The sequence below is a fragment of the Anabrus simplex genome, chromosome 11 (assembly GCF_040414725.1).
Source record: "Anabrus simplex isolate iqAnaSimp1 chromosome 11, ASM4041472v1, whole genome shotgun sequence".
NCBI classification, from domain to species: Eukaryota; Metazoa; Arthropoda; class Insecta; order Orthoptera; family Tettigoniidae; genus Anabrus; species Anabrus simplex.
In genome coordinates this window covers 45,728,066-45,741,150 of record NC_090275.1, presented here as the reverse complement: position 1 = coordinate 45,741,150, position 13,085 = coordinate 45,728,066, and the positions used below count along the sequence as shown (strand labels likewise).

Genomic DNA, 13,085 nt, shown 5'->3' with positions numbered 1-13,085 from the left:
TAACAAGGGAAAATCTAATGATCATAAATACAGTCGAACCTCGATATCTCGAACCTCCATTACTCGAATTTTCAGTATCTCGAAGTAACTAACATTTTCCGGCCTTTGTCCTATTTTTCACGTGTATTTATTTCTCTATTACGCGAAATTCGGTTACACAAATTTCTCGATTTCTCGAAGCAAACATTTCCTCCCTTTGAAGCAAAACATACTCTAACTCGATTTTGTGCTACATTGGCTGTGCAGTACGGCATTTGTGGTGTATGAGGAACATTCAACAAGTAAAGAAAGGGTTACACTGATGCTGCGAGCTAATATGACGGGAAACAAAAAACTAAAACTTATAATGATCGGAAAATCGGCGAAGCCTCACTGTTTTTCGGGTGTGAATTAATTACTGGTCACGTACGAAACCAATCCCCGAAGTCGCGGATGACAAGCTCCATTCAGAAATCTCGGCTGCGTGATATTGACGAGAAGTTTCAACGTGAAGGGAGGAAAGGTTAACAGTAACAAACAGAAGAGACTAACGGATTTTTCCCAAAGTTGTTAACCGAAGTACGTTTCTTATTTCACTACTGCATGTATTGTATCCTATCTTCTAAAAAGTTACTACTGAGCTCGATGGCTGCAGTCGCTTAAGTGCGGTCCAGTATTCGGGAGATAGTGGGTTCGAACCCCACTGGCGGCAGCCCTGAAGATGGTTTTTCGTGGTTTCCCATTTTCCACCAGGCAAATGCTGGGGCTGTACCTTAATTAAGGCCATGGCCGCTTCCTTCCCACTCCTAGCCCTTTCCTGTCCCATCGTCGCCGTAAGACCTGTCTGTGTCGGTGCGACGTAAAGCAACGAGCAAAAAAAAAAAAAAAAAAAAAAAAACTATAATAAGAGTTATAATTAAAGTGATGTCATAAAACAGGGTTTGTTTGTATATTTTTAAATACTGTTAAAAATAATGTATTTAGTTCGATTCCCGGCAGGGTCGGCTTAATTGGTTAATTTCTCGGACACGGGGGCTGGGTGATTCAATTTTGTGCTATACATGCTCATAAACGGTATTCTCTATATATCGAAATTCCGATAACTCGAAATAAAATTTAGCTCCCATGGTGATTCGAGATATCGAGGTACCACTGTCTGTCTTCCAGTGAAATGGATGATTGATGTTACCTAGCAGCCGCGCTGGCTGTGATGTGAAGTATTGATGGATGACCATGACATACAGATCCACGGACTCTGCAGCTCTCAAGGTACTGTTGCTAGGTAACATCGCGTTACACTGTTACATGACACTATTTGGTTATACAAATTTTCGGATGACCCTCAGCTGTAAGACGTATTTTTGTCAAAAATGCTGCTCATTTCTAAGGTAAGAAGCATGAAAACTTTGTAAATTAAATGGAAAAGAAATCTGGTATCCAGTGATGTTAAGTGTTTGTGATATCAAATATGATATGTTTTTCATATATTTTTACATCCTGTTTCCGAACGGGCAGTGAAGGCCCTTGGAGCAATGGAAGGTAAAGGCTTCCGCTATTTGTAACCTCGGCACTTATTAAGATCTGTCCGGTTGCCATTCTCCCAAGAATTCACCTGGGCTCATTTTTGATGTAAGTTGAGTGAACTTCAAGGCTCTGTGCCTTTCCGAATTGTACATTTCTTTTCTTTCATATTTTTCAACTTTAAATCTCACGTTAAGATTGTCTTTTACAGAAATACTATGTGCTGTTGCTGTTTAGTTTACGTGACACGACATTTCCAAAAATACGTAGCAAGAAAGTTTAAAATTCTTAACGGTCCCATCCACTCAATCCTGCGATAATAATTCCTATTCTTGTGCATTATTGTGTCGTAAATGTACATTCTATGCGTCAAGTTTTCAACCTGGATGCTGATTGGATCCTCAACTAGCACCATCAAAATATCTGCGGTTATAGGGAAACAGCAAAAAATAAAGAAATAAAAAACCTATGGCGGCGTTATAATCAGGCGTGTAAGCCATAGTGAGGGGTGAGGTACGAGGGTTGATTCAAGAAATCATGGCAACTATTTTTTTTTCTCTCTCTTAAAAGCTTCAATACTTTTTAAAAACTCGATAGCTGCAGTCGCTTAAGTGCGGCCAGTATCCAGTAATCGGGAGATAGTGGGTTCGAACCTCACTGTCGGCAGCCCTGAAGATGGTTAACCGTGGTTTCCCATTTTCACACCAGGCAAATGCTGGGGCTGTACCTTAATTAAGGGTACGGCCGCTTCCTTCCCATTCCTAGACATTTCCTATCCCATCGTCGCCATAAGACATATCTGTACCGGGCAAGTTGGCCGTGCGCGTAGAGGCGCGTGGCTGTGAGCTTGCATCCGGGTGATAGTAGGTTCGAATCCCACTATCGGCAGCCCTGAAGATGGTTTTCCGTGGTTTTCCATTTTCACACCAGGCAAATGCTGGGGCTGTACCTTAATTAAGGCCACGGCCGCTTCCTTTCAACTCCTAGGCCATTCCTATCCCATCGTCGCCATAAGACATATCTGTGTCGGTGCGACGTAAAGCCCCTTGCAAAAAAAAGACATATCTGTGTCGGTGCGACGTAAAGCAAGTAGCAAAAAAGAAAAAAAAACTTTGTAAAAAGGACATCACCTGGCATGGGAATTGCAAGAATCTTTGGTAAAGTAAAAGGACAAAGACGGCATTTTGAAATTATTGTTTTATTGTCGTGTAACCTGAACATAATCCTTTTTACTTATCGTATAAACGGTGTAATGTCCTTCAAAATAGTCTCCTAGGGTGTCATGGTTCGTAACCATCGATGAGGAAGAAGGGAAGAACTATCGGCTGTATGAGATACGTTAATGTGCCCTAATTCACATCGAAATGCTCCTAGAATGTCATTGTTTTGTGCTTTCTAGTGCCCCAGCAATCAAGAAACTTGTCAGTTCTCACTTCCGCCTGGTACTTGTATATTCCCCGCGAAGGCAATACCTATCTTCGAAGCCCCTATGTATATTGAATCCTTCCCACCATCAGAATTCGTCATCCCCTCTGATTCACTGAGTGTAGTAGCTACTCTGTCAACACCAATTTCGTGTCTGAAACCAACTGTTTATATTATCAGCATACGAAAGAAAATCACTCAACTGAACCGACACGGCTATCGTGTCATTCCTCTTTGGACAGCAGTCCACAGCGGCGGAATTACCCACAACCAATATGTGGACAACCTCGCCAAACAACCAGCTTATTTAGGCCAACCTCTGAAATGTACCTTATATTTACTGGAATTACTCCCAGATGCAGCCTCATCCACCGTCAAAGCCCTGGTTTTCTGAATGGAATTCGAACAGGTGATACATCACATCATTTATCCGAATCAGATTCAATCATGGCAACTTCCGCAGTCACCTGTTTCGCAGCGGCGTGCAGTGAACATATTCATTACCCCAGCTGTAATAAATAAATAAATAAATAAATAAATAAATAAATAAATAAATAAATAAATAAATAAATAAAAGTTTTAAAAATATAAACAATCGTAGCTCGACTGCACTCTCTAAAGTCAGCATCACAATTTTATAAGGCTGTGTTTTTCCTGGAAACTTCTACCTGAGAAAGATCTTTCAAGAATATTTTCAACCACACGCTCGCACATACTTCCAAAGTGATATCCACGGCAGTAACGACACCATCATAACTTAATCTGTAGCAGGTTTTAAACAATGTACTTAGTTTCATCCGGTGACGCTTCGTGATAGTACAGTCATGATTTTCACAAAAATACACTGGGACTATTTGTTTTTTACTTAAAAATCCTAATCTAAACTAATCTCAAAATTTAACTGGTATTTTTACCGTCGCTGAAGTTTAATAGTTTCACTCGCATACCGAATGTACGTGAATCAACGACAAACGAGGGAAAATATTTCTCACGACGTATAACACACGTTATATTAATGAAGAATGCCACAGAACTCGCGAAACCTTCACCTATAATCCAAGAGGAATACTATAAATATTCACTATATACAACCATCACAGACAACCAAATACAAAATTCTTTAACTTCGCGCTTAGCACTGTGTTCATGCTGGGCAACCTAAATATTTTTCTTCGGCTATCGGAACACATACTCTACATACACGTGCCATCATTGAATTGCTCGAAAAAACTGTATACATTCCGAAACCCAAGATTAAAATATATTCTTCTATATTACAATTGATTTCATATACTGCCTCTATTTTTTATTAGCAAGACGATGTGCAAGTGGCTATACTGTTAAGATGTTGATATTTTTCTTGCAGTCTCTAGTGTGTGGCGCTGAAGACTTCGAATGTCAAGTATTAAAACTAACATTACCTTACCTAAGCTAGCTGGCCTGTCGCCGTAAATTGCTGCCGGGGGAGGGCCTACAGCTCCGCCCACCTCCCAGGACAAGGAGTCTTCAAGTGCATGCGTAACCCAAGCTGGGGTAGCTTTTTTGCGCCGGCAAGGAAACCCAGCTCGCTTGTGGTAGTGCGAGCGGATTGTCGAGACAGCTGTACTTGGTTTGGCTTAGATGTTCGCAGATTTTTAAACATTATAAAAAGCGTTCTAAGAAATAATTAGAAAAAAATTAATACAAAGTTCTTTACCCCAGTAGCGCTGGGATAGATGGGGTTCAGTGCACGCCACTGTTATTTCGTATTCATGTTGCCGACATCCCAGATTGTACCTGTGACGGAGAATCGTTAGAGAATCCAGAACACGTATTTTTTCAATGCAACCGATAGACCTATACTTCCCAGCAACAAAAACTTCCGAAGACAATAGTAGAGGGACGATGACCTTAGATGTTAGACTCCTTTAACAAATAAGACAGTAGCAGAATTACACAAACCGCTGCAGCCAGAATGTCAACTTTGCTCGCTAGAAAACACGCCGCTGTGTACTCTTCTGTACAAACATCTTTAAAGAAACTGGCCTCTGTTTAATAACAGCCGGTCGAGTTGGCCGTGCGATTTGGGGCGCGCAGCTGTGGGCTTGCATCCGGAAGATAGTGGGTTTAAGCCCCACTGTCGACAGCCCTGAAGATGGTTTTCCGTGGCTTCGCATTTTCACACCAGGCAAATGCTGAGGCTGCACCTTAAAACCACGGCCGCTTCCTTCCCACTCCTGGGCCTTTCCTGTCCTGTTGTCGCCATAGGACTTATCTGTGTCAGTGCGACAAATTGTTGTGTTTATAAACACACTTCATGACTATTTCTCACATTACCTCGTCAACAACAAGAACTCATTGTGTACATTTAATGTATCATGTATCTGTTATGTTCATTTCAGTGTGATTTGTGAATTGCCAATGGTTTGCTGGCTGTATGGTTGACGGGGCCAAAAGCCAGATATATATATTTTTAAATGTCAGTGTATTTTACTGTGTTTTAGGAAATGTATCTGAGCTGGCTGTGTGGCCATTCCCAGGCCTAAAGTCATAAATGATTTTTTTTTTTTTTTTTTTTTTTTTTTTTTTTTTTTTTTTTTTTTTTTTTGAAGATGTCTTGTTTGTTTGAAAAGCGTTTCCCATTCAGTGGCTGCTTCACTTTGGGAATAAGATCGAAGACACATAGATTGTGATGTACCAACGCTACTCGACTTTGGCTACTTCCATTATGCATCACCCTGTCATCAGATAGATGACTTAGGAAGCGTGATCAGGCCAGAATGATGCAGCCACACTCCATTTGTCGGCAACATTACAAAGTTCATGTACTTTCAAATGAATACAGGGTGGTCGTAAACAACGTGAACCGCGTATATGAGCGTTAGAAGGTTGGTCATACTGATAAATATATATATTTTTTAAGTTCGACATCTGGCGCCGTTGTCAGGTGGCGTATAGGGGGGTCCTAACCGGCTTGCCGGCGGACTTGAGGGAAATAAAATACCTCTCGCGGACCAAACACACAACCACCTGTGGGTGGGGGACGCAGACGAAGAATACACCCACGGTATCCTCTGCCTGTCGTAAGAGGCGACTAAAAGGGGCGACCAAGCTATGATCAAATTAGAACCATGAGAATACTTGTAATTAGTACCATCACGCAGAGAACACCATGGGTCGCTTTTACTTGCGCGTAGTACCACTACGTTAGGTATAACATAGGTTTGTGATTAGTAGCGATAGTGTGTGGCTCAGGATGCATTTTACAGTACCTGTGATTCGTACCCCTATATGAGCAACATCATGGGATGAGCGACACCATGGTTCTGCCTTGCCTATGCTTAGTACCCACTATGTGAGGAACACCACGGGATAGTGCGGGTCCCTGTGGTTAGTCCACTTATGTGAGGAACGCCGTAGGATTGCGTTGCCTGTATAGGTTTGCGTTGCCTGTAAATAGCGCCGCAGTGTGCGAAACACCGTAGGTCTGTGTTGCATGTGCGAATTTCATTACCTGTGAGTAGTACCATAATGTGTAGAATACCGTGAGTCTACGCTACTTTTGATTAGTACCGCAACTTGACAAATAGCATGGTTCTATTTTCCTAGCGATAAGTACCATTATGAGGGGCCGATGACCTGGATTTTGGACCTGTTTCGACTACAAGCATAATCGATTCAGTATTGTGCTTGGTCAGTAATACTATTGTTTAACGCTAGTTTCTGGGAATGTGGAGCATTGCGGGTCGGATCCACTGTTTGTTTTAATATCCATCCATTCATTCTTCGTCCTCACGTATTCGAATTTAGTCAGCGGAGGATTATGGATTTTTAAATTGTCGTAACATTTCGTCTCATTTCGTGCCATTAGGGGCCGATGGCCTAGATGTCAGGCCCCTTTAAACAACAAGCATTATTATTATTATTATTATTATTATTATTATTATTATTATTATTATTATTATTATTATTATTTTATCAGCTGCTGAAGTTAGCCAATCAGATCGCTTCGCGCCCGAATTCAAATGAGCTTTGCGAGGCGGTGTTGATAAATATGCACGTGGCTTAAACTCAGCTTTAGAGCACCCAACGAAGAAAAAGAACTGCGCCAGGTTAATGATATGAACACGGTCCTCCAAGCTGACAGGATCGCGCTAGTGACCGTGTGAAACCCTCGGCGTGTTTTTATTGGATGCTGATATTTATTTCACCATTCTCGGAGACAGTCAGTGTGGCTCTTCATTCAACATCTTCATGATAAGTAGGGCCCGGTTGTTTATGAACTAAAAATGTTAGAAATATGCAAGAATTTATGACCTAAAAATGTATTAAAATATGACAATAAACAAGACTTAAACGTATTTTGGTCACATTTTCGAAATCTTCAGAATTTTGCCGCTGTTTAAATTAACATTATATTGAAAATATTCTTTTAAAATCTAGAACATTCAATAATAAATAAGTAATATTAATGTTATTATTATATTTTGAATTGATTTAATTACTCAATCCAGAGGTAACTCTCAACTCTGCACAGAATGAAATAAATGTCACCTTTTGATGGGCGATCACAAAGAATAACAATAGCAAATTACATTTATTTTAAAGTTTTGTAACGGGAAAAAAGACCGCTCAGCATCGCAGGATGTTATTGGGCATATCTGAAATACATCAAATCATCAGAGTTCAATTGAGGCTCACTATTTTGTCGCTTTCTGTGCATCTGTTTCTTTCTATACAGCTTACACTCCTAATTCGCATAAATATATATTTCTAAGAAAGATAAGTGTAATAAATTACTGACGGCAATTAGGAGATGTGAAAAAGCAGGTATGCGAAAATGGAATGAGATGATGAAAATATTAAAAAAAAACACAAAATTCACGGGGATATATGACCATTATATAAAAAATTACCGGAATATGACAATAAAACGTTAAAGGAGCCAAAATGTGACTTAATATGACCCGTGAAAATGGCATAATTGCAGTCACCGTAGATAAAATCATGCTTAACTTGTATTTTCCATGGAAATGATACACTATAAAGAAATACAATATGACATATCATTAACATCCGAGCCCTAATGATAAGTATGCTGTGGCCACTCCCATTTTCCAAGATGACAATATCCATGATTCGAGGCTGCACGCATACATAATTGGTCTGAAGAGCACGCCAACTCCCTGTCAAACCTTGACTGGCCCGCTAAGTCCTCTGTTCTTAATCCCATGGAAAATGCGTGGGACTGTTTGGAGAAATGCAGACCATCATTGTCGATGCAATTTGGTGGCTCTACCGGATATAATCAGCTGGATACGGCGTACCTGTATAAACTTATGGACTCCCTTCCTCACGGAATCATACACATATGCTAGTTGCTTTACGTCGCACCGACACAGATAGGTCTTATGGCGACGATGGGACGGGAAAGCGCTAGGAGTGGGAAGGAAGCGGCCGTGGGCTTAATTAGGGTACAGCCCCAGCATTTGCCTGGTGTGAAAATGGGAAACCACGGAAAACCATTTTCAGGGCTGCCGACAGTGGGGTTCGAACCTACTATCTCCCGAATACTAGATACTGGCCGCACTTAAGCGACTTCAGCTATCGAGCTCGGTCCTCACGGAATCAAAGTTGGGGGTGGTGTTACACAGTATTAGAACGATGTATCTAGGGGGCGACTCATATTTTGTCCAGTTCCTTTGTATAAATATAAGTTTTTAAGTACAGTCTCGCAAGGAAAATAAAAGTCACAAGGCGAACATATAATTTCGCCGTATAACAGTCAGGGATAAACGAGGACTTATGGTAACCCTGTGAACGACTACGACCCTTTACTTCTTCATTTGTCTTGGACAGTTATGACTTACATCTGTTTACTGTTTGTTTCATGTCCTTCAGAGCTCTACTCAACGACATCAAAGCACTGTCCGAAGCTGACGGGTATTCGGCTTGGCGAGAGAAGGAAGCTAACGACCTAAGCGATCTGGTACAGCGGAGACTCCAGTATCTACAGAACCCTCCAGACTGCAGCCAAGCGCGGAAATTGGTGTGCAATCTCAATAAGGTATTTATTACCAAATAAAATATATTTGAAGTTTTCCATGACTGTTGATAAATCATAGACATAGGACCTAGAGTGAAATCTGAATCACAGAGACGTAACTTTTTATTTAAAAATCCCACGTGGATTAAGTCGGATTTGAGTCGTGGCGGACTTAGTGTGAAGCCAACGATGATACCGCTTGGCCATTGTGCCTCCTAGAAACATTGTCATGGTACGGTTTTGAATGACATGCTTTATTCATATTTTTAGCCTTTTTAAAATATCTGTGATAAGGTTGTACCACATGAGCAACAGTTACTGCTGGAAATCTGCGACAAATGAAGCAGCTACAATTGTGGCAAATTAAGGTAGCCACTCTTAGAACCGTATTTACTACTCTTCGGGGCGTCAAATATTGCACATGTGAGATGGCCAGATGTCTGCGCTGTCGATCGTCAAAGCCGTTCCTGTTGCAGCAACAATAATTAGAGTATTGTGTTATTTGATCTTTGTTTTCTTATTTATATATAAATGTTATGAGTAAAGACGTGGAAACAGAGATAAGGCTTTTTGCGGATGATGTTACGTCGAATAGAGTAGTAATAAATAAGTTACAAGATTGTCAGCAGCTGAAAACAGATCTCAACAATGTTGTCAGATGGACATCAGGCAATGGTACGACGATAAGCGGGGATACAAGTCAAGTTCTGAGTTTCGCTAATAGGAGAAGGGCTTTCAGTTTTAATTACTGCATTGGTGGGGTGAAAGTTCCTTATGGGGATCACTGTAAGTACCTAGGTGTTAATATAAGAAAAGATCTTCATTGAGGTAATCACATAAATGGGATGATGAATGAAGGGTACAGATCTCTGCACATGGTTATGAGGGTATTTAGGGATTGTAATAAGGATGTAACGGTAAGGGATATAAGTCTCTGGGAAGACCCTAACTAGAGTATGGATCCCTCACCAGGATTACTTGATTCGAGAACTGGAAAGGACTCAGAGCAAAGCAGCACTATTTGTTCTGTGTGTTTTCCGACAAGGGAATAATGTTACGGAAATGTTGCAAACATTGAGCTGGGAAGACTTGGGAGTAAGGAGAAGAGATGCTCGACTATGTGGTATGTATCGAGCTGTCAGTGAAGAGATGGCGTGGAATGACATTACTAAACGAATAAGCTTGGGTGGAGCTTTTAAAAGTAGGAGAGATCATAATATGAAGATGAAATTGGAATTGAAGAGGACAAATTGGGGCAAATATGCATTTATAGAATCAGGAGTAAGGCATTGAAATAAATTATCATGGGAAATGTTCAATAAATTTCCAAGTTTTTTTGAGAACGTGTAAGAAAAATCTAGGTAAACAATTGATAGGAAATCTGCCACCTGGGCGACAACTCTAAGGCCCGGTTGTATAAAAAACATTTGATCTGAGTTTAACGAGGAAAAATGGCTGCCAGTCAAGTTGAACTTCGATTTTCCGTTGTATAAACGCTAATCTAAGATCATCTCGTCTCGATCTAAGTTCAGATTTGACTGGCGAATATTCGTCGGTTAATGTCCTTGAACCTAGATCATTATCGTTCGTATTAAACATTGAACTAGCCCTGAAGACTTGAGAAGTGTTTCCTTGTATCGTATCTGCGTAAGAATACCGCACCTTAATAATATCGAGATGAGTTTTAAATATCTTGAATGATAGTAGTTAAATAATATTGCTAAAGATCGCTCGATTTTTTCAGAAGTGAGGTTATGTGAATATCATATAAACAATTGCCTACTGCCATACCAACACGTTGTTGTTACTTAGTTTTATGATACTGCTTCAATAATTAATTATTTTAAATTATGTTTCAAGTTTACAAAACAAAGCAACTGTGATATATATATTTTCTTTAGCAGGGATGTCAGATTATTCCGACTTTTCGTATGATGAAGAAGAGTTGATTTTACGATGAGCTCCTCGCGTCTTTCGGTACAAACGGAATCCGATGATTGAAATTAGTGATCAAATGTTCAAAATGAGATTTCGTTTCTCGAAAGATGTTGAGGAACGACTGGAACTGAAGTTAAGGAACACACTACAAAAACCTACTCAAAGAAATTATCCCCTGTCACCTATGTGTATGTTTTATGCTACAAGAAGTTTTCAAATGGTTGTTAGAGATCTCTTTAAATTGACAAGTCAACGGCTTTCTCTTTCAACTTTGATGTCAACATATCGGTTCTTTTATTTTCTATTATATGTTTGTACCTCGATAGTACAATATACATAAGATCGCCCTTTTATTTCGGTGTGAAATTCGCAGAACGCTCCTTGTGAATTTCCTTCCATGTTTACTTCGCGAGATAATATTTATTCTTCTTCTCCTCTTCGACAGTCACGGCAGTTGCGTATTTCATTTGTTTAGAGTCACGGCCAGGTCAATCCCGCCATTTATGTATTATCCAAAGGGCCGAGCTATTTCGTATTTCATTTGTTTTGCGGTGTTGCCACGTCCACTTTTTGAACTCCGGTTACATTTGAACTACACATGTGTAAACCGAGTTCAGTTTTATACAACGCGATGAAGTCGTAATCTCAGTTCATTTTCAGAACTAAGTTCTTAATTGATCTCCAGTCAGATGTCTTTATACAACCGGGCCTAAATGTGGATCATTGACGATTGATTGATATGATCACAATACTCTAAGTCACATAAAACTACAACCTTGGTTTTCTTAAGAATGATTTTACTTTCTTTAATGTATCTGCCATTCTATGCTTACTTGACCTGGCTCCTATTGTCCACAATAAACTTTTTATGTGGTCAGAGGTACGCAGTTGGTTGTTGGAAGGAAATTTTTAGAATGTCCTTCAAGTATAGTGAATGACATGTCCTACCATGTTGTGAAAATAACACACCGTGACATGCTCCAACCTTGAGGGTTACTGGAGCATGCAGTATATTATTAACTTGTACTTTTTTAAACAGATTATTTCCTGTTTCTGGCTGCAGCCTAATGATAAAAATTAAGCAGCATGTTACATTATTCAGAGCTCTATAAAATAGCCTACCTACTAGTTGTTGTTGACGGAATAGTTTTTGTAATTCCAGCAGTACAGCCATATAGCGGAGATGAAAAGACAGTGGAAGTGACAAAATGCTCCTCAGCTATCAACAACAGCCAGTCGTTGTTGATGAGATGGTGATGGTGGTGATTATTGTTTTAAAAGAAGTACAACTAGGCAACCATCCTGGATATAACACTAATCAGAGAGAAGGAATGGAAGGTATCCGACACTTCGAGAAATGAAGATATCGGCCAAAGAAAGACAGGAGCCATGAAGGGTGTGTAAATGAGACTCCCTAGGTATCAGATGTTCTCTAATACCGTCGGGGTCGGAAAAGAACAAGAGTTGACCAAAGGAGGTCGTGAAAGTGAGGAGTCTGACACAAGTAAGTAGAAGCAATGCCAGGACTCAGCTAAGGGCCCCGTGGTCGCCAACGCACACTCCCAACTTAAGAGCCCGTGGGGCCCCATTTAGTCGCCTCTTACGACAGGCAGGAGATACCGTGGGTGTTATTGTACCACCCCTACCCACAAGGGGATGTTGATAAGATTCGCGTCATTTGACGAGCTGTGGTCGCATGCGGCGTTTTGGCGCATGAATCAAATGACGAACTCGGCTCGCAATGACGCAATGCCTCGCTTATCTTCGTATTTGGAATATAAGTTGTCACACAGAAGCGGTGATTGGTAATTGGAAGAAGGGGGCACAAAACTTTATATACAACAAAAAGTGCCAGGGTTTCGTGGATATAGCGGACAGTGGGTTTACGCCAAAATTGAAAGAAAAAAAAAACTACAACATTGTAAGTTTCTGGATGCTTACTGAGCGAATTTCGACAGAAAGGTAAAGGTTCACAGTCTACCAACTTAATTGCCATATTTCTACTTTTTTGAGATTTTGATCGAATAATCCAGTACCATATAATGAAGCTTTCACCAAAGGAACAATACCTAAATTGCTCAGGCATTACGATTAAATAGAAGTACGGCGTGCAGTGGCGGCGGTAATGACCCCGCGGGGGGCCCATGGCTTGTGAGGGGGCCCATGACTGTTTCTTACTTCAGTAGCTGGAGAGTGA

The 13,085-nt window shown here is 40.5% G+C and overlaps 1 protein-coding gene across 5 annotated transcripts in view; it reads left to right on the top strand.

Annotated features, from left to right (window-relative positions):
* The window catches only part of FucT6 (alpha-(1,6)-fucosyltransferase), a 415,916-nt gene that overhangs the window by 368,821 nt on the left and 34,010 nt on the right, over nt 1-13,085 (top strand). For all 5 annotated transcript variants that reach the window (XM_067155180.2, XM_067155183.2, XM_067155184.2 and 2 more), the window contains exon 5: nt 8,806-8,971. In XM_067155180.2, coding sequence (XP_067011281.2) covers nt 8,806-8,971 — 166 coding nt within the window. The remainder of the gene's footprint in view (nt 1-8,805; nt 8,972-13,085) is intronic.